This window comes from Typopeltis vanoorti, chromosome 12 (assembly GCF_054136105.1).
Source record: "Typopeltis vanoorti isolate ZY-2024b chromosome 12, IOZ_Tvanoo_1.0, whole genome shotgun sequence".
In the NCBI taxonomy this organism is placed as follows: domain Eukaryota; kingdom Metazoa; phylum Arthropoda; class Arachnida; order Uropygi; family Thelyphonidae; genus Typopeltis; species Typopeltis vanoorti.
In genome coordinates, this window is record NC_143560.1 from 117,500,465 (window position 1) to 117,526,503 (window position 26,039).

At 36.9% G+C, this 26,039-nt stretch overlaps 1 protein-coding gene across 5 annotated transcripts in view; it reads right to left on the reverse strand.

The window, feature by feature from the left end:
• The window catches only part of LOC150101167 (synaptic vesicle glycoprotein 2C-like), a 408,918-nt gene that overhangs the window by 139,946 nt on the left and 242,933 nt on the right, over window positions 1-26,039 (reverse strand). For all 5 annotated transcript variants that reach the window (XM_090402054.1, XM_090402053.1, XM_090402055.1 and 2 more), the window contains one exon: window positions 22,556-22,736. In XM_090402054.1, the coding sequence (XP_090258180.1) occupies window positions 22,556-22,736 (181 nt within the window). The remainder of the gene's footprint in view (window positions 1-22,555; window positions 22,737-26,039) is intronic.

A 26,039-nucleotide genomic window follows, 5' to 3' on the forward strand; every position in this document is an offset into this window, starting at 1 on the left:
CCAGCTGATGCTATCAACGCCACCAATTCTTCTCCCTTATTCCGGATACTCCTGGCATTGGTATAAAGCATATAAATGCCATTGTTTCTATACCCAGCATTATCCCTTCTAGACTCCATTGGGCTCAGTGTTACCTGACATCGTCTCCCTTCTCCCACGTATCCATTCCCACAAGAGGCCACCCCTGCTATCATCCTCCCTGGGACTCACTGACTTGTCAGAACAGCAATCTCTCCAGATGCCTACGTCCTTCCTCATTCAAATGTAAGCGGTCTCTCGCATACAATTCCTCTCTTTCCTCAAACGCAATCCAAGCATCCACATATACCAGTCCTCTCTTGTCACAAATTCTCACTATTATGCAATTCAATATCATCGCTCTTCTGCTCAGCTCATCGTTCGTTATCATACCTAGGCAACACGCACACTATTTTTCCTCTCTCTGTCTTCTTCCGTACAGCCTCAAGCAAAATCTCATATCTCTTGCTGCCCGACTTACATTACCACTCAAGTCATTTGTTCCTACCATTACAATCATCTCATCCACCCTTTCACCTCTCTTAATTGCCATAGCCACCCTTTCTATTGTTCCTCCTAGCAAACACTCCTCACACATCCTATCTTGAACACCACGGATCATTGAGTCACCATACATTATACCTCTTACCATTCCCTCTCTCCTATTGTTTCCATTCTCTCCTCTTCTTTCATTCCCATAGGTCTCTCTCATTCCCTCTCCTCTACTGCTATTCTCTCTTCTAGCATTCCCATACCTCTCTCTCTCTCCTACTGTTTCCATTCTCTCCTCTTCTAGCACTTCCATATCCCTCTCTCATTCCGTCTCTCCTACTGTTTCCATCCTCTCGTCTTCTAGCATTCCCATACCTCTCTCTCATTCCATCTCTCCTACTGTTTCCATCCTCTCGTCTGCTAGCTTTCCCATACCTCTCTCTCATTCCGTCTCTCCTACTGTTTCCATCCTCTCGTCTGCTAGCTTTCCCATACCTCTCTCTCTCTCTCATTCCCTCTCTTCTACTGTTTCCATTCTCTCCTCTTCTAGCACCCCCATACCTCTCACTCATACTCCCAAAATTCTCTCTCTCTCTCTCTCTCCTACTCTGAATCGCCTTGCATTTATCTCTTCCATTCTCCTACTCTTATCTTTCATACTTCTGCTCTCATTCACAAGACATTCTACCTCCTCTTTCAGCTCATCTATCTCCCTCTGCAGGTCAGTCACCCTTAATCTAAATTCACTCTCCCAAACAAAACCATCTCCTAAACTTTCACAGTCACTCACACCTTCTACACTATCAACTATTATTTTCTCATTCATATATATATATTTTTCATTCTCTCCTATCACACTACTTGTCTTCCTACATTCATTCCCCGTTCCTGGAGCAACAAGGTCAGATATCGATATTCCTAATGCACTTATTTTCTCCAACTGCCTGCATTTTGCGCACATATGCTCTCTGCTCTCTTTCATGAGAAATACTAAGGAAAGTGATCAGAGCTTACTATACCTTTACCATGAATTGCCTCTGTCATGAAAGGTTTGCCTACCCTTGGATCCACCGAAACTTTTATAGTTTCTCTATTCGGCTTTGAAATAATGTTGAATTCAATATCCACTTAATTTGAATAATATATATATATATATATATATTTTTGTGTGTGTGTGTGTGTGTGTGTGTGTGTACATTGTATGTGTTCTCATGCAGCTAGCACCATCATCTTGTGTCCCTAAATCCTAACAATAGTTAGTATTACTATCTGTAATAGTATGAGTTCTATGGATGTTTTAGGCAGGTGGTTAAAAATCTGCATTTCTAGGAGAGAACTTACTCACTGCAAGGGATAGATTAATTTAGGAACTGGTCAAAGAAAGGCTTAAAAACAATTGGTTTAGTCAGTGTCTTGAAGCATGCTAGTAACAGCCTTTCTTTAAGCAGCTTAGTGCTAGATTCAAAAATACCATTATTCATCTTGTACTGCCTCCAAAGTACCTTCTTCGAGATTTCATGCTTAAGCTCCTCATTCATCCATTTTACACCTACCTTATTCAGCCTTTTGGTCTTCGGAACACATTCACACATTGATACTGTTATGTATTTCTTTGTCGGTTTCCAAGCAGCATTGCAGCATTTATTTCCTTACCACTCAAAACCTCGTTCCATGATATAGCTCTAGGCTGTCTCCTAAGCTTGTCATAATCACCAGCCTTATAATTCCACATATAACCTTTCCTCACAAAAGTCTGCTAGCCACAACCCAGGTGATCACTTCATGATCACTCTCACCAACTGGAGGAAAATGTGAAACCTCACTCACAATTACATCTTCGTATGAAATGATCAGATCTTAAACAATCGATCTTCATGTTCCCTCCTTTACATGCTGCCTGAGATAGTTATCTCTCACGAACTCGACATTCATTTTCCTTATTCCCAAATGCTATCTCTTCATTCATCTATACTGCCATAATTAAAATCACCCATAATAATTACCCTTCCTTTGTTCACTAATCCAAGTTGTTTACACATTTCTTCATCACCACCCTCCACATTTCTGGGTCTACAGCAAAATCCAACTAAATATATCTTCCTGTCAACCTCCACATTACACCACACTGCCTCATAACCATTGCCAATATTTCCTTCTTTCATGTCTACCTTATGTGAACATAATTCCCCTGAAATCATCATCAGCGCTCTCCCCTCCTTTCTTGTCCTTTCTATCTTTGCAAAAAATACCGTATCCTTCCATTTCTATTCCAATTAGAATATCATCTTCATTCAACCATGTTTCACTTATTCCAATGATTTTGGGGAGAATAAATTCAATTAGTGAAACCATTTCATCTCCCTTATTTCTGATACTTCTGGCATTTCTGGAAATTCATTATTTCTGGTACTTCTGGCATGTAAACCAAATGGCCAACACCAAACATCCTAAACAAATACTAAAATATAAGCCAATTGGAAAGAGAAGGCAGGGTAGACCTCAAAAAAGAGTATTGGATGGATAATGAGACCGGAACAAATCAATATGGTCTATACCAGTGATGGCAAACCTATCCAACAGTGCTGACACACTTGAGGGTTTCAGGTGACACACCCTGGATGTTGAAAGATATTGGTATTCTGATGAAAAAACTGCGATAAATCGTGTAAGATCGCTCTCAGTTAAGGCGAAGATAGGTTTCGGTTCATTGAAAGAATTATATTTTATAATTAACTTTCTTAATCATTATAATTTCTGCATAGTCATATGATATTATAAAAACTTATAATATTCACCACATCAAAAAGTATTATCAATATTATATGATACAAACTTATAAATATGTGCTTTATATATTATAAACTTAAAAGTTTTCATTTGTGTGAAATTCGTTCATGCATGCATTCCAAGTCTCTCGACTGAGTAATACAAGTTCTAAACATATTTAAAACCATTTTAACAGAAAATATAATTCGCAGCATTAAATATTGAATTTATCTGAGTAAATAATGAAAACATTTTTTATAGTTGCAATAAATTCAGTAAATTTTGTTAAATAATGCAAATAGTAACAACTTACGATGGCGTTGCAACAAAACCTACTAAATAGCTGCTATTTAGTAGCATGATAGAGAGTAAAATGTAACAAGGTTGCTACGAACGTACCAGTAATAAATCTGGCAACCCTGCTGAAAGAAGTAGTGGTAGTATTGCATGGTCTGCCACTTAAGTAATTTCAGTTGCTGGTGTATAATTCATTTCCAGTAATTGTTAGTTCTTATTAATTATTACTACTTAATTAAAATCGAAAGGGAGAAATTGATTGAGCAATGATTTGAGCGCTGCATGTGTAGCATTAAAATGTACACACTATAGCTCTTCTATAAAGAAACTTTCTACCAGTACTCAGCAACAGAAAAGTTATTAAATGTAATGTAAGTTTGTAATTTCACTTTATTAAATTAACTGTATAATATGAATTCACAGATTTTATATGTCCTATTAAATAAACTCCCACTCAATGTCCTATTAAATAAATAGCCTAATATGATATGTATAAGTCACCATCTATGATTATGTAGTTAAATTTATAATGCATGGCACATCATCAATATTTAAAAAAAAAAGATGTTTGACACACCTGGGTAAAAAGGTTCACCATCACCCATAATTAGTGTTATGATGACGAGTTCTGTCATTTTTAATTCTTAACTTTACAAAACTACAGTTAATTCACTGTCTTTGCTGTTCATTTTATCCATGTTTCATTTCTGCTATTTCATACATATATATATATATATTATTATTATTTCTTAACCTTCATGGAATCAACAGACTCATTGTGGGAGATCCACTCAACCAGCAATATGTCTATCATAATGAGCTTTAAAGTCATTTACACTACCTGCACTCATGATGCACTCAGGTAATACATTCCATTCAATAACAACTCTCCATGTAAAAAATTTACTCCTCATGCCCTTCTTCACCACATCTTTTTCAATTTCCAAGGATGGCTTCAGGATTTCACTCTTTTTATAATTTCTTCTGTATTAATTTGATAGAATTCCTTAACTAACTTGAGGGTCTCTATCATATCTCCTCTTATCCACTGAACTCTGTAATTCACATTCTCTCAAACGCTGTTCATAACCAATACTCCAGGGTCCTGATATAACTTTGGTTATTCATCTTTGGATCCGCTTTGGTGTTTCTACATCGCATTGAAAACTAAGTGACCAAATCTGAGCACAATAGTTCATATGGGATCTGACCAATGCCTTATATAGAAGCACCACCACCTCCTTATCCCTACATGTCAATGCACTTTTTATCATAACAGCTATACAATGTGCAGTCTTTGCAACATGTGTCATGTGCCCTTGGAATTTCATTCCACTGTCTACCATCACTCCAACATCCCAAATCTCATCCACTTTCTGAAGCGCAGCTCTACCAATTACAGTATGTAACCTTATATCTCTGTATCCCAAAGTGTAACACCTAGCATTTATTAACATTAAAACTGCAACCCCAATCATTTGTCTAAGTTAAAAGTCTATTCAAATCTTCCTTAACATCAACACTACTCCTGATAATTCTACCTAACTTTGCATCATCAGCAAATATTTAAAGATCCCCAGTCAATCCACATGAAATATCATTAACAAACTAGCTAAACATTAGGGCCTAACAGAACTGTGAGGCACACAACTAGTCATCATACTTTTCTGAGACACGGTTCCATCATACACAACTTGCTGGTATCGTTCACAGAGCTAATCTCCAATCGATCTAACCAATTCACTATTTATTCCTATCCTCTGCAGCTTGTACACCAACTTATCTTGTAGTAATCTATCAAATGCTTTTGCAAAGTCCAAGAATATCACTGTATATGTTGAAAATTTATTTATCACTAGGTTAGACTATAATAGATTTAGTTTAATCCTTTATCCCAGTGAGAGCAAACAAAGTTTGCGCCTGAAAATATCTTCAGGACTAAATATAGTGTTGTACTATCTTATCCAGTAAGTAGTGCAACACCAAGGCAACTCGTGGCAAAGGTGGAGCAAGCTACCAGGCACTTCTAACCCAGTATCTCCCATAATGCAAAACACATTTCCTATGTGGATATGTATACTGTTATGCATTAAAGGGATTGGCCATCTACCCAGACTAGTTTCGACCTTTATTGAGGTCTCTTCAGTGGGAGCCAGGCCCAGAGCTGGAGATACCAGGCAGAAGCAGTAGCAAGTCATCTGTGCCTATGGGAGTTGCCAAAAGGTTTATCACCTTTTTTAAAAAATTACTCTGGATTTAGAGAAAGATGTTGAAAATTTATTTATCACTAGGTTAGACTATAATAGATTTAGTTTAATCCTTTATCCCAGTGAGAGCAAACAAAGTTTGCGCCTGAAAATATCTTCAGGACTAAATATAGTGTTGTACTATCTTATCCAGTAAGTAGTGCAACACCATAGTCTAACCTAGTGATAAATAAATTTTCAACATCTTTCTCTAAATCCAGAGTAATTTTTTAAAAAAGGTGATAAACCTTTTGGCAACTCCCATAGGCACAGATGACTTGCTACTGCTTCTGCCTGGTATCTCCAGCTCTGGGCCTGGCTCCCACTGAAGAGACCTCAATAAAGGTCGAAACTAGTCTGGGTAGATGGCCAATCCCTTTAATGCATAACAGTATACATATCCACATAGGAAATGTGTTTTGCATTATGGGAGATACTGGGTTAGAAGTGCCTGGTAGCTTGCTCCACCTTTGCCACGAGTTGCCTTGGTGTTGCACTACTTACTGGATAAGATAGTACAACACTATATTTAGTCCTGAAGATATTTTCAGGCGCAAACTTTGTTTGCTCTCACTGGGATAAAGGATTAAACTAAATCTATTATAGTCTAACCTAGTGATAAATAAATTTTCAACATCTTTCTCTAAATCCAGAGTAATTTTTTAAAAAAGGTGATAAACCTTTTGGCAACTCCCATAGGCACAGATGACTTGCTACTGCTTCTGCCTGGTATCTCCAGCTCTGGGCCTGGCTCCCACTGAAGAGACCTCAATAAAGGTCGAAACTAGTCTGGGTAGATGGCCAATCCCTTTAATGCATAACAGTATACATATCCACATAGGAAATGTGTTTTGCATTATGGGAGATACTGGGTTAGAAGTGCCTGGTAGCTTGCTCCACCTTTGCCACGAGTTGCCTTGGTGTTGCACTACTTACTGGATAAGATAGTACAACACTATATTTAGTCCTGAAGATATTTTCAGGCGCAAACTTTGTTTGCTCTCACTGGGATAAAGGATTAAACTAAATCTATTATATCACTGTATATGATTCTCCCTTATTCAACACATTCGTCACCTTATCATAAAATGTTAGCAGATTGCTAAAACAAGACCTATCCTTCACAAATCCATACTGACCATCATAGAGAATCTTATGTTCATCAAACCAGTCCTGTATTCTATTTCTAACTAACTTTTCCAACACTTTGATCACAACTGCAGATATACAGACCAGTCTATAATTGGAAATTCTGTTCTCGAAACATTCTTGTGGAGAGGTATTATTTTGCCATCTTTCCACTCCTTAGAACCTTCCCCACTGCAAGAATAATTAAATCACCAGGACAAGGGCAAGGCTAACTCTTTTGCACATTCTTTAAAAATTGCATGGTTATATGTCATCCATTTCCACAGCCTTATTAACATCTAACTTGAGCAACACTTGATATACCTCTGATTCTTTTACCTTTAATTCTCCAAATTCTTGTCTCCTTTCTACATATTGCACAGCATCATTCATGCTACTATGATTATACAGTGATGAAGTGTTTGTTAAATAATTCCACTATATCATTTGGTATGGTTACTCTGCTACCATAACTATTCACAAGAATCAACTGTCATAATTATTTTTTTCTCTTGCTTGCCACATAGCAGAAAAATTCCCTTGGATTAGCTTTGACCTGACTAGTCAGTCCTCTTTCATATTCTACTTTTTCAATAAAAAATAACTAACATTGGGTTTATTGGTCATAATGACCTAATAAATCTACTAGTTTCATCATTTAAGCTAGTGGTTTCATCTGGATTGGGATGAACATACAAATATACAACAAGTGTTAAATATGAATCATTATATCACTAAAAAAACACCGAATGTCTAGGAACCATTACACAAGAATACAATAGAAACACGTGGAGTATTGATCCTGGCACATGATCAGTCATTGTTTAGCAGGTGCGTCCAATAGTTTGCAGAAAAATTAAAGTCTGGTGTGTTTAAAGATCTAATGAGAGACTTCCAAATGTCACACAAACTCATCTCTTTGTTTCTGTTTAGAGTGCCTTGTGAATGGATTACCATTGTAGCCTCTTTGATGTTGTGGGAGCTGAAGTTGTCTTCTATGTATGGCATGGAGCTCTTATCCCATTCAATGTTGTGGTGAGTGTGGGAGAAATGGACTGCCAGGCCTGAACTGTCTTTTCTGTTGTTATTGATGTCTCCAGTATGCTCTTTTTGTCTTATTTCTAAACTTCTCAATGTTTGCCCTATTTAATTAAGGCCACAAGACCATGGAATATTCTAAACCCCCAGGATGTTTATTGAAAACGTTGTAGTCCTTGGGCAAGAGTAACAGATTTCGTACCATCATGGGTTTGAAGGCCACTCTAATGTAATAAGATTTCAGGAGATTTGCAATTTTTAGCAAAAGTTTGCTAATAAAAAGGATGGAAATTGAGGTTCTGTAATGAATGTCATGGATCTGTTGTTATTGTTGTTGTCGAGTCCATGGAAGAGCTTCTAGATACGACTGTGAGCCTGTAGAACTGCTTTTGGCAATCTGTTGAACTTTGATGGTGTAGATTTTTCTATAGGGTTATTGTCAATTTTCTGTAGAGCAGCGGCAATTGCTGGACAAGAATAGATATGGGCAGGTGCTAGTTCGACTCCTGGACAGGCCTTGCATATATCATAGCTTCTAGTACCATCTCGCTGAATTTTCATGCCTTTAAAATGTTCTATCCTTAGTCTGGTGATGATTGTGGTTATTTCTCTTTCATTACTTTTGCTGATTTCATGCTTCTTCTTGATAGTTTGTTTTAAGAATCTTACTTTTGAAACAGAATTAGCAACAGTTAGTGGTAGTGGATGTAATTTTTGAGGTGAGTATCTTGCTTCTTTGGCTAGTATGTCTACTCTCTCATTACCAGTCCATGTAAATATTGAAGGCATCTATTGCAGCTTACAGTTTTTATTTTTCAAATTTAAAGTTTTTACATGTTTATGAATTTCTTGTGCGAGTTTTGTTTTTCCATTTTTTTTAATGCTTCAAGTGCAGATTTTGAATCACTGAAGATTGTTATTCCTTCTCTAATGTTTATTACTGGATTAGAGAGAGAGAGAACTTTAGAGATGCTTCTATGGCTGTTAATTCATGTAAAGTTTGAAGCTATTTTGCCAGCTGTGGATTTTATTTGTATTTTCTTGTCTCCAGGTAGAATTATTAAAATCCCTGCTCCTCCTTAAGTGTTTCATCAGATGATCCATTAGTGTAGGCGATGACATGGTTTAGATTATTTAAGCGATGTATAGTGTCAAGTCCTTTTTTTTTTTTATTTTCATGCTGCAGATCCTTTTCTGAACAAGGTTCTAGAAGATTTAAGTTGATCATTGTGTTTTTTGGTGGTATAGTGGGAAAGAATGGCTCTTCACTTATAGAAAACGCTTTAAGTTTATCTGTTTCTAATTTCATGATCATATTGTAAAGTAGATGACCTCTTTAGTCTAGATTTTCCTGTCCAGGCATCAAAAATCCTGAGTGAGATATGATCCTGTTATTGGCTCCTCATTCTGTTAGTGAATTTTTTTAACTGTGGAGAGTTTTCTTCTGTCTTATAGTATGTGAAGTTCACACTCTTGTTAAGTTTTTACATTATTTGTAGATGAGACCACACCTATAATAATTTTTACTGCTCAGGATTGTACTCTGTCAAGTTTTTCTTTTGAGCTAGTAGAAGCTGGAGTCCAGATGGATGAGGCATATTCCATAATAGGTAGTATGAGCACTGTATATGTAGTTTTGAGTGTCTTCAGCTTTGCACCCCCCTTTTGATGATATTAACTTTTTAAAAGCTTTATTAGATATCTAACAGGTAAGTGTTGATGGTTATTCATGACTTATTTTTCACGGTATTAACAACACCACACACACTTTTATCACAAAGATGTTTTATTAATGCTTATATTTCGCTGATTTTCAACTCAGCATCAGAGCACAACACTTGTATACGCGACAGTGAGTGAGTGAAACAATATAATTGCAAAAGACAAAAGATCTAAAGTCCTATTTTTGGCACCCTCTAACGAAAAAAAAAAAAAAAAAACAGCTATCCAGGAGTTTTTCTTAGGATAACCGTCTCCCAAATTTTTGGCAAATTAATGCAACCATATTTGTTAAGGTTGGGAGAATTCTTCAAAGCCATTGCTGACTCAAAAAATAATCTTTCAGATCTATAACGACTCCTAAATAGCACATTCGTTTTCCTCCATCTAATCCTGTGTGAAGGAGTGTCCAAAGCGTGGTCTACCAGTCCCGACTTGCCATAGTAATAGTAGCGAATGTATCTTTCATGTTCTTCCAGGTGGATGTTCACTGATCTTCCTGTTTGCCCATAATAGAGTCACACGGAACTTCATACACTCGCGGGTGTGCTAAAGGGTGAAGTTTATCCTTAGGCGAGTGGATCAGAGTTGCCAGCTTGACATGAAGTTTGAAAGTGGTGCGAAGGCCATGTTTTAACAATACTTTGGCTATCTTTTTCGATGTACCTCTGATATAGGGAATAGAAATGGTCATGTTGTATTCTTGTGTATTAGGGGAGGGCAGAGTAATGGGCCTATGTAGTATTTTATCTATTTTGTAGGGATTGTAGCCGTTGGCTAAGAACGTATGGCGCAGGTATTGGAGTTCAGTGGTCAGAGCTGTATCGTTAGAACAAATGGCTCTGGCTCTGTGTGTAAGTGTTTTTAAAATGCCATATTGGACTGGATGATGATGTGATTGTTTATGTAGGTATCTTCCTGTGTGTGTAGGCTTTCTGTAAATAGAAAAAGATAGTGATCTATCTGAAAGGCGGGTGACTAATGTGTCAAGAAATGATAAACAGTTATTTGATTCTTTTTCTACTGTGAAGTGAATTTTGGGGTGTTGGCTGTTTAGGTAGGTGACAAAAGCATCCAGAGTGTCTTGTCCGTGGGGCCAGATGGCAAACACATCATCTACATAGCGTAACCACACTTGTGGCTTGTATGTAGCTGTGGTAAGTACTTGTTTTCAAAGTGTTCCGTGTAAAAATTTGCTAATGGGGGAGAGAGGGGGGAACCCATAGCAGTACCATTAATCTGTTTGTAGAATTCCCCCCCCCCATGTAAAGTAACCTGCATTCATGGTAAATTGAAATAATTCAAAAATATCTGGGGGAAATTTAGACTTGATTAAATCAAGAGTGTCTATAAGTGGTACATTGGTAAATAAGGAGGTGACATCAAAACTAACCATTATGTCTGAATCTTTTAGGATTAAATTTTTAACCAGTGTTTTGAAATGGACTGAATTTTTTGAAATTTCTGAAGTTTTGAAATGGACTGAAAATGGCAAGTCGGGACTGGCAGACCATGCTTTGGACACTCCTTCACACAGGATTAGATGGAGGAAAACGAATGCACTATTTAGGAGTCGTTATAGATCTGAAAGATTATTTTTTGTTTTTGAGTCAGCAATGGCTTAGAAGAATTCTTCCAACCTTAACAAATATGGTTGCATTAATTTGCCAAAAATTTGGGAGACTGTTATCTTAAGAAAAACTCCTGGATAACTGTTTTTTTTTTCCCCATTAGAGGGCGCCAAAAATAGGACTTTAGATCTTTTGTCTTTTGCAATTATATTGTTTCATTCACTCACTGTCGTGTATACAAGTGTGTTGTGCTCTGATGATGCCGAGTTGAAAATCAGCGAAATATAGGCATTAATAAAACATCTTTGTGATAAAAGTGTGTGGTGTTGTTAATACCGTGAAAAATAAGTCAGCTTTATTAGATATATTTGTAACATGAGTTGTAAATCTCAGTTCAGTATCTAGAGTTAGTACTAAGTATTTTGGAGACTCTGTTTTTCCTATTTTGGTATTATATGTTTTGATTTGGGGGTTGTTATGTTTATTTTTGATATCAATGGAGAAGATACTCAGTTTTATTTTTTCCAGGTTTATCTGTAATTTAAGTTCCTCTGCCCATCTTTCTAAGCTTTGTATTGATTTATTTAGGACTTTTTCATGCTGAGGATTACTGCTTGGGTGCTAGATTGCTATATCATCCACACAGCATACTATTTTTGTATCATTTATGATGCGAGGACGAATATAGATGGGAAATAGGAGTGGGCTTAAAACAGAACCATGTGGGACTCCAGCCCAAGTTCAGTACATGTTGGAATAAATTCCATTGACTTTTATTTTTCTTCCTTTCATGAAGTCTGAAATACAAATTAAGGCGTTCTTCCTTATTCCAGTATCTTATGCAATTTTTATTAACTTTTGTCTTCATACACGAAGGCAGCTGTAAGTTCAATTTATGATTGATTGGCAAAAGTAAAATAATTGATTTTCTGTGCTGTGATGAGATCTGTATGCAGTTTTGTAGAAGTTGATCTTGTTATTTTCTATGAGCCAATTCATAAGTCTAGTATGTATTATTCTTTCGTTAAGTTTACAGAAAGTACTAGTCAAAGCTATTGGTCTGTAGCTTTTACAGTCACTTGAGTTTTTGTTAGGTTTTAGTATAATGACTGATGTTTTCCAGATTTTTGGCTGTTTACTTGTATTCAAGGAAGTATTAAATATCTCAGAAGGCAGTTTTTGGCTTTTTCTAACATGTTTTTAATCACATGTCCAAAGGATTTGTTGTGGAGTAGGATTAGAGAGTAGTTTTTGGTGCTATTTTTTTTCGGATATCCATTGCTGATCAATAGTTGAATAGAATGCAGTTCTTCTGTTAGTGTTCCTTCATCTCTTATAATAGAGATCGCTCTCTTTTTCAGCATATGTACAATACCTAATTCTTGTGAAATATGGAGCAACGAGGAGAAATGTAGAGAATGACCTGTATGAGTTGGCTTATGATAAACACCAAGAGAAATGCCTCCATCTGCTTTTTTCATAATTAGAGAATCTAGAAAAGATAATTTTCCTTCATTTTCAAGTGAATTTGATTTTATATTGGAAGGAGTTGATAGATGCCAGAAAATCATTATTATTATTATTATTATTGCACCCTCCATGGAGTCAGCAGACTCATTGTGGGAGGTTTATTCAACTGACAACATGTTTATTATACTGATTCTTAAAATGCTTAACACTCCTTGCATTAACAACATATTCTTGTAATGTGTTCCATTCATTGACAATTCTCCATGTAAAAAATTATTATTATTATTTGCGACACCTCCAAGGAGTCCGAAGACTCATCGGGGAGGACACCCATTGTACAACTCTCCGTCTTCACTACCACACAGAACCTCTACTACCAATCACCTAAATCAATGCCATCTACTGCCCACACCCATCACCACTGCTGCTAGTATTTTTTGTGTGTAAATTGCGTGTGTTCTGAAGGTCGATTTGTCTCTATGCAGGATGAAAAATCCAAGTTTCCGGGAGAAAAAATCCTGCTATCTCTGTATGAGATCGGCTGACTCACCTTCAATTGAAAAAGTCCATATAAAGATTCCTCCAGTCAAATCTACTCCTCACACCCACCCTTATTCACCACATTCTTACACAACTTCCAGGGGATGGCCTCTGATTCTTCCTATCATGTAACTCAGCCACACTGTGTTTCCATATTATGAATATGTCATCTACATATCTCCACTAAAGTAATGATTTAGGATTTGTAGATAACAAGACATCTTTTATCAAACGTTTCCATGAATAAGTCCACACAAGGAGAAGATAGAGGGCTTCCTATTTCAAGACCCAAAAGTTTGTAGATTTTCCCATTTCATCAGAAAAAATTTGAGTTGGGACAGTGTTTATAGAGTTGAGAGATGTCCTGAGGGAACAGATTATCTATAAGTACCATAAACTTCATCCACAGGAACATTTGTGAATAACGATTCCAGACTAGCTAGAATGATTACATGGTCTCCTAAATGGCTCAATGCTGTATATAGAAGACAACTTCAGCTCTCGCAACATCAAAGAGGCTACAACGGTAATCCACTCACAAGGCACTTTAAACAGAAACCAAGAGATGATTTTGTGTGAAAGTCACTCGTTAGATCTTGAAACACATCAGACTCTAATTTTTCTGCAAACTACTGGATGCACCTGCTGAACAATGACTGACCATGTGCCAGGATCAACACTCCATGTGTTTCTGTTGTATTCTTGTGTAACGATTCTTACACATTCGGTGTTTTTTAGTGATGTAATGATTCATATTTAATGTTTGTTGTATATTTGGATGTTCATCCCAACCCAGATGAAGCCACTAGCTTAAGTGGTGAAAACTAGTAGGTTTATTAAATCATTACCACACATAAACCCAATGTTAGTTATTTTTTATTACATTAGTTTTTTTTGGTCAAAAAACAATAGCAACATACTTATCATTCTACTTTTTGTTTTTTTTAACCATGCTTATCACTTTTCTGGCCTGCACTTTACATTCTTCATGCAGCTGTTCACCAAAAATGGTCTTGTACTTCCTTCATAGCACTGCTTGCTTGATTTCACCATTCATCCATCTCACTCCTACCCTATTTATTTGCTTAACTCTCAGTATACAGTTATGCATTGCATGTGTTAGATACTGACTTATCATTTCCCACACATTGTCAACATCGTTTCTACATAATTCATCAACCCAATGTATTGATGCTAGTTGACTATGAAGCTTCTGATAATTATCCACCTTATAGTTCCAAAAAAGTTCGATAACTTTTTCCTGTTTGACTACCTTTCAAACCAGTACCTCATGATCACTTTCAACACCAGGCAGCAGTGCTGATTCCTTATCACAACCACATCCTGTGAGTATATCAGTAAATCTAACCCCGATGAACCATGTGTTGCTTCCATCACATGCTGCTTTAGATAGTCATCCCACAGAAACTCAACAAATTCACTCTCCTTTTTACTATACACCATCTCTTTCCAATCCACCTTCCTATAATTAAAATCTCCCATTACAATATTTGCCCAACTAATTTGTCTAAACAGTTCACAACCAATACTCTCCACATTCCCTGGATTATAACAGCATCCTTTTAGATATACTACTCTACTGATCTCAACTTCACACAAAACAGCTTCAAAATCTACACAAGTACTACTATTTTCCACTTTCACTCTTGAAGGACACAATTCCTCTGGTACCATTAACAATACTCTCCCTCCTTTCTTCATCTTCCTATCCTTTTGGAAAATTCTATATCCCACCATTTCAAGTCCTGACGGTATATCATCCTCAGTCAACCCAGTTTTCGCTTATGCAAATTATCTTTGGGCATACCGATTAAATCAATGCTACAAACTCAGGAGTTTTATTTCTAATACTCCTTAGATTAGTATACAAGCATAACAATTCTCCACTCTTTGAGGCCATCCTATCAACACAATCACTTTTTACTTTCTCTCTCTGCTATAGTGCACTTCTCTCTTCATCCTGACATTCCAATTTCTCTGATCCTGACTCTAATTTCCATTTATATTCTTATCACCACCGATTTGCACTATATCACTTTCCTCTGCTTTAATCACTTCCTCATTTTTTATCCATCCTTTTCCTGTCCTTCCTCGACCTCTGTCTGACTCTTAGTGGTACTAATTTCGTATTAACCCTTAGTAAACAACAATCATTCCAAATGACAACACTAAACCCATTCAAATGCATTCCATCAGCTTTTAACCATTCTAACTTTCCTTCAAATTCATTCCATACACTCACAAATAGAACACTCTCCACCTGACATAATTCAGTCATCTTGTTATTCAGTATCATTGTTCTCCTTCTCAGTTCACTACTGTCATATCTGGGCAAGAAACTAACCACTTTCCCAATGATACTGTTATCCTTTCCTGCAACAACTTCTTCAAATCCCTTTCCACATTGTTTGTCTCACTATTCAAGTCGTTTGTGCCCATCACTGCCACTAATTCTGATGCCCATTCCTCCCTTCTATGAAAAGCATCTGATATTTGTTTTATTGTACCACCTGTAAAATGAATCTTGTTCACATTATTTTTTTTACCACACCTGTAATGACTGAGTTACCATATAAAGCAACTCTATTATCTTTAGATACCTGCTTCTTATTAACTTCCTTGTAATGTACATTAATTATGCTCTTCTTTAAATGTTCATTTTCCTCCTCCATACATTTAACCTGATTCTTCATTTTCATTATTTCTTGCCTAAGCTCAAGACCACATCACTTCTATTATTGAACCTTCACAAGCACTTCCATCCATTTTCTGATTATTCCTGGTAACAATGTTCTCATTTTTGTAACCATCCTAGCCTTTCATCACACTTCTCACATTATAATATGTTCCTTTTTATCATTTGATCTAACACTTCATAAATCTTTAATGTTTCTGGATACATGCATAACACAATTGTCACATCTTATCCACTGTGAAAAGTCCAGGGAAAAACTCAATCTCCGAGTTGAGACTTTCTGTGCCGCTGGAGTACACTTCTTTGTTGCCACTGCCACATTTTTGTAATGTTAACTAGATAACAGTACTTCAACGTTAATCAAGATAACAGCCGAAGTGAACACTTAAAACCACAATACCACAGTACAATGATTATATCCAATCTGGCTATCACACAAAAACACTATTATACAAATCTACACAATATAATTTAGGAGAAAAAACACTTTTCGTAACACCATTCAAACACACAGCTACTTCTCGTTGTTACACTTCTTCCATATATACCATGATCAATCACTGATTCTACGCCTTCAACATTATTTCGAATCTCATTATTTTTTTCTCAATTATCAATTTCGATACCAAACGCTTTATCATTCTTACCTTCAAAAATATCTAGGTATGTCAGATTAAATATTCTTTCACATATGAAATTTTAATTAGTCAACAAATAATTTAATTTGATAAAATTATGGAGGCTACTACTGTGTTAAGAATAACTGCTTTAATTTCCCACTGTTTCAACCATCATATTAAGGTCATCATCTAGATTACTCACATATTTATACAGACAGAGACCAGTTACATTACAATTCAAACAGTAAATGACACTCCTTTGCTCAATGGTTATTTAACTGGTTAGTTACATTACAAGTTACATCAATGCAAATGAGTCATTGAGAAGATCATGCAGGAGGAATTGCAATTTATAAATGTCTGGAGTGAATTTGATGGAAGAAAGGATATGTATGTATCTGATGAATTGCATTTGAATGGTTCTGAAGAGAATGTGGTATTCATGGAGAGGATTGAAGTGCAAAAGTGCACAGAGGGTGAGGAGTAGGAGATGTTTAGGCAGTTGAGCTTGGAAAGTGCAAGAAGAATGATTGTTATGGGAGATTTTAACTACAGCAGTATAAGTTGGGAAGAGGAAAATGCATGTAGTAATAAGGGAATGGAATTTCTAGAATTCTTGAGGGACAAATGTCTTAGGCAATGAGGGAACAAGAGGTTCAAGAGTCTTGGATTTTGTTATAGCATCAGAAGAGCTGATAATGTGGATGAAATGATTGTGATGATGGACACGAATGACTTCAGAGGCAAAGTAAATCGAGTGGCAAGAGATCTGAGATTCCTGCTTGAGGTTGTATAAAAGAAAACACAAAGAGGAAAGATTGCGTGTGTGTTGCCCAGGTATGATAGTGACGAGGTGAGCAGAAGAGCAGTAATACTGAATAGCATAATAGCCAGAATGTGTCAGAAGAGAGAGGATTGGAATATGTGGATGCTTGGAGGCCATTTGAGGATAGAAGGGAAATGTATGCGAGAGACCACTTGCATTTGAATGAGAAAGGGCGAAAGCATCTGAAGAGATTGCTGTTTTCTGAACGAGTCAGTGTGTAAATGCAAGGAAACTATAATTCCCAGGATGGATGGTACAAGGATGGCTTCTTGTGGGAATGGGTGCTTGGGAGAAGGGGGGTGACATCAGGTAACACTGTGTACAGTGGAGTCTGGAGGGGATAATTATAGGTATAGAAGCAGTGATATTTTTTATGCTTTATACTAATTCCAGGAGTATCTGAAATAAAGGAGATTGATTGGTGGCACCGATTGCATCAGCCTGGCCAAAGATTATTAGGAACTCTGAGACGTGGTTGACAGAAGATGATATAATAACAGGAATTGAAGTAGCAGGGTACAGCATTTTTCGGCAGGATAGGAGGGGAAAATGTGGTGGTAGAGTATTGTTTATGATAAGTGATGACTTATGTTCTCTAAGAGTGGGGTCTTTGGAAGGCAGTGACACTAATGGTTTTGAAAGAATATGGCATGAGGTATAAGTGGCCAAGACAGGATATTTAGTGGGGTGTTGTTACAAACCAAGCAGCACAGAGGGCAGGAAGCAGGAGATGTTTAGGCAGTTGAGCTTGGCAAGTGCAAGAAGAATGATTGTTATGGGAGATTTTAACTACAGCAGTATAAGCTGGGAAGAGGAAAATGGATGTAGTAATATGGGAATGGAATTTCTAGAATTCTTGAAGGACAAATGTCTTAGGCAACATGTAATAGATGGAACAAGGGGTTCAAGAGTTTTGGATTTGGTCATAGCATCAGAAGACCTGATAACTGAGATGACATCTCTCCCACAAGTTGGAAAGAGTGACCATGTGGTTTTGACTTTGAAGATGAATAGATATGCATGAGTATCAAAGAAAAGGGAACATATGTGAAATTATAAGGCAGGTGATTATAAAAGTCTTAGATATCAACTTGGGGAAGTTCCATGGAGGATGGAATTGGAAGACTGGGATATCATTAGTGCTTGTGAAATTGTGAAGGAATATTTGTTAGCAGCAATAGTAAGCTGTATTCTATGAGTGAAGAAGCAGACACAATTTCGTGTAAAGTGGATGACAAACAATATCAAACAGGAACTAGAGGTGAAAAAGTGGTTATGGAAGAGATATAAGGAGAGGGGTAGAAAGCAGATGCATGAAGAATATAAGACACAGACCAGGAGAGTGACTAGTATGGTGAAGAAGACAAAACTGGAATGTGAGACGAGATTGGCACTAAGGTCCAATAAAAATCCTAGGGAATTTTTTAGCTATGTGGCCAGTAGGAGGAGAAACATTGCAGGATAAAAATGGAAATAGAGTGACTGATGGAGAGGAAAATGGAAATGGAAATAGAGTGACTGATGCATAGTGGAGTTGTTCAATGAATTTTATTGGGGGTATTTCTGGAGAAGCAAGTTTTAATACTAGAGGAATAGGGTAGGTTCAAGGTTTAGAGGTACAGGAGGAGAGTGTGTTTCAGATACTGAGTACTCTGGATGTCAGTAAAGCTTTGGGACTGGATGGTATTTCACCACGGGTTTTGAGAGAATGTGCTAAAGAACTGACAGCTCCACTGACTTGGCTTTTCAATGAAAGTCTGGCTGTGGGAAAGGTATCCAAGGAATGGAAGGAAGGTAAGATAGTGCCATTGAATAAGGGTGGTAGAAGACTGGAAGTGTCTAATTATAGGCCAGTTTGTGTGTCATTAGTAGTTGTTAAGGTCTTGGAGAAATTAGTGTGAGGGACCATATACAGTGTTGGGCAGAGGGTAATGTTATCTGTGAGAGTCAACATGGGTTTGTTAAGAGGTGATCTTGCTTTAGTAATATGATGTCTTTTCATAATAAAGTGACAGGAGCAGTTGATGAGGGAAAGGCATATACTGCCATTTTTTTTTATTTTGCAAAGGCATTTGACAGGGAGCCACATGATAAGCTGATATTTAAGTTGCAGCACATGGGTTTAGATGTTGGGTTAGTCAACTGGATTCAGGATTGGCTGTCTGATAGGTATCAGAAAGTTGTATGATGGGGCAACATCAAGGAGGTAGCAGAAGGTTACAAGTGGGGATCCCATGGGATTCAGTACTGGGACCTGTATTGTTTAACCTTTATATCAATGATATTGTTCAATGGATTGCAGCCATGCAAGAGGATTTGAATAGACTAGACAGATGGGCAAATAAATTGGGCTATCAGTTTAATGCAGCAAAATGTAAAGTTTGGGATACATCGATGGGAAGTTGCATACTTGATTGGAGGAGCTGTACTTGAGGAAGTAGGAGAGACAAGAGATCTGGGGGGGGGATTATTGATAGAAACCTGAAATTCAGGAAGGCTTATTCAACTGACAACATGTCTATCATACTGAATCTTAGAATCCTTAACACTCCCTAATTTAACAACATATTCTGGTAATGCATTCCATTCACATACTATAGTCTATGTAAAAAATCTACTCTTCATACCCCTCTTCACCTCTTACACAACTTCCAGGAATGGCATCTGATTCTTCCCCTCTTGTCTTTCTTTTTATAATCTCCTCTGGATTAATCTGATAAAATCCTCTCACTTACTTAAACATCTTATCATATAACTTTTATTCCTCCTATCCATTAAACTTTGCAATCAATATTTCTTCAACCTCTTCCCATAGCCAGCATTCTAGAGTCCTAATATTGTCTTAGTCACTCTTCTCTGGACCTTGTCAAGGACAAAGTAATCTTTTGTATGACTGCAAAAACAGTGAGATAGTTTGAGAGTCAGCAGACATATTATGGGCAGTTCATTCAACTGACAACAAATCTACCATATTGAATCTTAAAATCCTTAACACTCCCTGCATTATCATCATATTCCAGTAATGCATTCCATTCACTAACTATTGTCCATGTAAAAAATCTACTCCTCATGCCCCTCTTCAGCTTAATCTTACTAAACTTCCAGGGATGGCCTCTGGTTCTTCTCCTCTCACCTTCTACTCTTTTTATAATCTCCTTTGGATTAATCCAATAAAAAGCTCCTCATAAATCTCTATCATATCAGCTCTTTTTCTCCTATTCACCAAATTCTGAAATCAACATTTCTTATAATTATATACTTATAATTCTCCCTAACTTTGCATCATCAGCAAACAACTGAATGTCTCGTTGGTTCACAGGATATATCATTTACAAACAAGTTAAACAGCAGGTGCCCAAGAACAGAAGTCTGGGGCACAACACTGGTTACTCCCCTTTTAAGTTCTCTGAATGATACCAGCAAATTGTGTATGCTGCTATACTTGTACACCAACTTATCATGTGCAATCTACCAAATGCTTTTGCAAAGTCCAAGAATATCACGGTATATAAATTCTCCTTTATCTAACAAACTCATCACCTTGTCATAAGTAAATTGCTAAAACAAGGTCTATTCTTTACAAATCCATGCTGACCATCATAAAGAATACTATGTCCATCAACCCAATTTTGTATTCTATTCCTAACCAATATCTTGACTACAACTGCAGTTATACAGACTGGTCTATAATTAGAAATGTCTGTCCTAGAACCATGCTTGTGGAGTGGTACTATTTTACTTTCTTTCCACGCCTTAGAAATCTTACCCACTGCAAGACTCATTAAATAACCAGGGCATAGCTAATTGTTGTGCACATGCCTTAAGAATACGTGGCGATATGTCATAATTCTCAAAGCCTTATATCTAATCCAATCAACACGACACACCTCCGATTCTTTCACTTCCAAATCTCCTAATACAGCATTTGTCTTCCTTCTATATATTGCATATCATTTATACCAGTATGGTATACACTGATAAAGTGCTCATTCAATAATTTCACTAAATTCTTTGCAATGTCACTCTGCTGCATGGCCATTCACCAGTGTCAACCTGCAATAATTATTCTTTCTCATGCTTTCCATATAGTGGAAGAATTTCCTGGAATTAGCCTTAGCCTGACCAGCCAATCTCCTCTCATACTGCACCTCTTCTTTGCTATGCTCATCAGCTTCCTAAGCTGCACTTTTATACTCTTCATGGATCCAATCACTACCAACTATCTTGTACCTCCTCCATAGCATTTTCTTTTCCAACACAGCTTGCTTGATTTCACAGTTCATCCATTTCGCTTCTCCTCTATTTACTCACTTAAAACTTGGTATGCAGTTATATATTGCTTGTGTCAGATAGACCTGATGAATTTCTGTGTACTGTTAACATCTTTTCTGTACAGCTCATGTACCCAATGTATTGATGACTTCAGAGCTTTCCATAATCATCCAACCTATACTTCCAAATATCTGTTTTTAGCAGTAACCTTTTCTTGTTTTACCTTTCCCAAACAAGTACCTCATGATTGCTCATCAACTGGCAGCAGTGTCAATAACTCATTAACAACTACATCTTGGGAAGTTATCATTATTATTACAACCTCAATTGGGGTTGGTAGACCCACTGTGAGAGGTTCATTCAACTGACAACATGTCTATCATACTGAATCTTATAATCCTTAGCACTCCCTGATTTAACAACATATTCTGGTAATGCATTCGGTTCACTTACTATTGTCCATGTAAAAAATCTACTCTTCATACTTCTCTTCACCATATTCTTGAGCAACTTCCAGGGATGGTGTCTGGTTCTTTCCCTCTCATCTTCTACTCTTTTTATAATCTCCTCTGGATTAATCTGATAAAATCCTCTCCCTTGCTTAAACATCTTATCATATAATCTTTATTCCTCCTATCCACCAAACTCTGCAATCAACATTTCTTCAACCTCTTCCCATAGCCAGCATCCTAGAGTCCTGCTATTGCCTTAGTCACTCTTCTCTGGACCCTGTCAAGGACAAAGTAATCGCTTGTATGACTGCATGAACAGTAAGATAGTTTGAGATTTCAGAGTTATTAAAGTGTCAATTATAAATAGCATATTCTATTACTTACCCAATTCCACTACACAATCGAGTAAGCATGAAGAGACCATATGTTGGCATGAAGGCTGTAATAACGGAAAAGATAGCATTCATACAGAGAGCAGATATCAAGGTACGACGTCTTCCCATTTTATCAGCCAATGTTCCCCATACCAAGCCTCCAATCATCATCCCAAGGAAAGATATTCCAGCTTAGAATAAATAATATAACAATAATATTGACAATAAATACAGTACAATATAGTCAAATTAAGCATTGTGATGAAAATCTTTCATACAATATTAGATTACTGTTTGATATTCATAAAAAAACCAATACACTGAGTGGCCACTTTATTAGGAACAGCATTTAATAACAAGTGGGATCCCCTTTTGTCTTAAGAATAGCCTGTCTGTATAGCAATGATTCAATGTCAGGGATGTTTGTCTATGCTGTCACAATGACATCACCCAGTTGTTGCAGATTGGATAGTGTCATGCACACTGCTTGTTCCACCTCATCCCAGAGATGCTCTACTGAATTGAGGTCTGGGGAGGGTGTTGGCCACTGAAGTAAAGTAAACTTGCTGTCATGTTCCTCAAACCACTTCAACTTGGTAATGGGTAAACTGCAGCATGAATAGGTGAACATGATCACTGAGGATGTTAAGATAGGCTGTAGCATTCAGGCAGTGTTCAACTGGTATCAGAGGACCTAACATATACCAATAAAACATTCTATATGCAATTTGCAGCAGCCTGAGCTGTTGCAACTTGGCAGGTAGGGTCCATGGTCTCATATTGTTACTACCATATTCTGGTTCTACCATTAGCATGATACAGTACAAACTGGGACACATCAGATCAGGTGACGTTTTTACAGTGGTCAGTTGTCCAGTATTTGTGCCCAGGTGCCCACAGGAAAGCTGCATCTTCCTGTTAGCTGATAGACTGGGACTTGGGTTGTCATCTGCTCTTGTATCCTATCTGTGACATCACACGATGAACTATGCACTCCAAGATGATTTTTTGACCACCATTATTGTACTGAGTTGTGATTCAACAAGCTGTGGCCTTCCTGTCATATTTCACAATCCTTGCCATTTTTTTCTGACCTCATGTGTCAATGAGCTGTTTCTGTCCACACATTAGTTTGAAGTTGTCTGGTTATTAACCACTCCTGGTACATCCTAAACACTGCTGTCATGCATGAAAAGCCCAGAAGAGTATACATTTGTGAGATAATGGTACCAGCATGTCTGGTACCAACAATCATACAATGCTCAAAGTCACTTAAGTCATACCTTTTACCAATCCTGATGCATTAAAACACAAAAAAAATAAAATTATCAGATGCCAGTCTCCCTGATTTATATAGCAAGCTTCAGCCAAAAATGTCTTCAGGAACAGACTAAATGTCATCAGGAACAATCCCTTTTCCTGATGGGAGGGTGTTCCTAATAAAGTGTCCACTCAGCATATATTATTTAATTTAATGTTTGGATATGCTAATCAAAAAAAGCAAGATCACAATAAGAGTTATGTATTCAATACATTTTCTTGATGTTTGTATGAAACTAAGATTGATAATGATCTTTAAGGTATGTAGATACAAGTCTTATTTTAGTGAATATTAGTAATTTTAGTAATAATTTTTGGTTATATATTATTTACTTTACACTGTAAAGTTGTGTGTGTGTTTCAGAAATTTAATATGGGATATTTTTAGAAAGCATTTTTTCATTGCATCGATGCTGAAAGGTTTTTTTCACTTGGTTATACTATAAATTAAAGATACCAGAAAATTATATTCTTGGTTTCATCCTTTATCCAAATGTAAGCAAACAAAGTTTGATATGACTACATACTGTTTGCATATTTGGTTTCCTGAGAGGCTAAAGAAGCTGTGGAAAAGCTGCAAAAAAGAGTTACAAAGATGATATCAAGATTATGGAATGTAAATTACAAGAACAGATTGAGAATGTGTGTAAGCAGACTGCTAGATAGGAAAAAGGGCAGTGATATGATAGAAGTCTATAAACATCTGAGAGGATGTTATAAGATATTGGTTGATGAAATTTTCATTATGTGGACGGTGTGGAGAGGACATTTATGAAAGTTAAGTTTGTGTGTGTGGTTAAGAAAGCATAGAGAGCTAAGTTTTTCTCTCTTTTAGAATCTTCAGGGGGTTGAACAGTTTGCTTATTGAAGTAGTGAGTGCATTTAGTGTGAATGAGTTTAAGAAAAGGTATTGTGGCTTGTGTGGGTGATACATGGCCTCTCTCGATGAGTCCTTGACTCCCTGGAGGCCTAATAATAATAATTAATGCTCTCCAATCTTAACCCTTAAGTTACCTTGGTAAAGTGATGATGATCATATTGACAGAAAGATTGAGAACACAATTGGAAGCATACCTTGCAGACGAGCAAGCAGAATTTAGGAAGGATAGAACTACAATTCAACAGATTAACAATGAGGTTAATAGCAGAGAAAGCTAGGAGAAAAAACAAAAACATATATACTTGCTTTGTTGATTTTCAGGAAGCAGTTGACAGCATTGACCAGAAAGTGACATTAGCAGTTCTGGAATCCTATGGAATTGATAAAAAACTAATAGCTATATTAAAAGATGTTTATCAGAATGCAGTTGCAGCAGTTAGAATATGTGATGATTTGGGGAAATGGTTTAAAACAAGCAGGGGTACTAGACAGGGAAACCCAATATCACCAAGCATTTTCATCACACATTTAGAAAGAGCAATGGATAAAATGAAAGAAGATGCCAAAGGAATATCTGTGCACGGAATGAGAATTAACAATCTGAGATTTGCAGATGACATTGTTATTATTGAAGAAGATGAAAGAGAACTACAAAAAACACTGAAACTGTTAAATGAGGAAGGGAAGAGATTTGGACTTCTTATGAACGTTGAAAAAACAAAGACAATGGTATTTGGTGAGAAGAACAGGAAACAAAAGATACAAGTAGATGGAACTGATATAGAAAATGTAGAACAATTCACATATTTGGGAAGTAAACTGACATATGACTTAGACTATAAAAAAGAAATAAAGGTCAGGATTGCAAAGGGATAACATCTGGAAAAGTAAAGTGATCAGTCTGCAAACAAAACTAAGAATATTGGAAACATGCATCTTCAGTGGTGTACTGTACAGATCTGAAACGTGGGTAATTATTATTATTATTAAACAAGACCTCATGGAGTCAAAGACTCATCTAGGAGGTCCTTTATCTTACATACACATCTCATCATACCGTGTCTTAAACACATTCAAACTACTTGCAGACACCATGCTCTCAGGCAAGGCATTCCAATCACTCACAATTCTGCACGAAAAAAACCTGCCTCTCACTCCCTTACTCACACCCTCCTTATACAGTTTCCAGGGATGACCTCTGGTTCTCCCACTATTCTCTGTAGAACTTCTCCACCATTGATCCTATAACAACCCCTTACCAACTTGTAGGTCTCTATCATATCTCCCCTCTTCC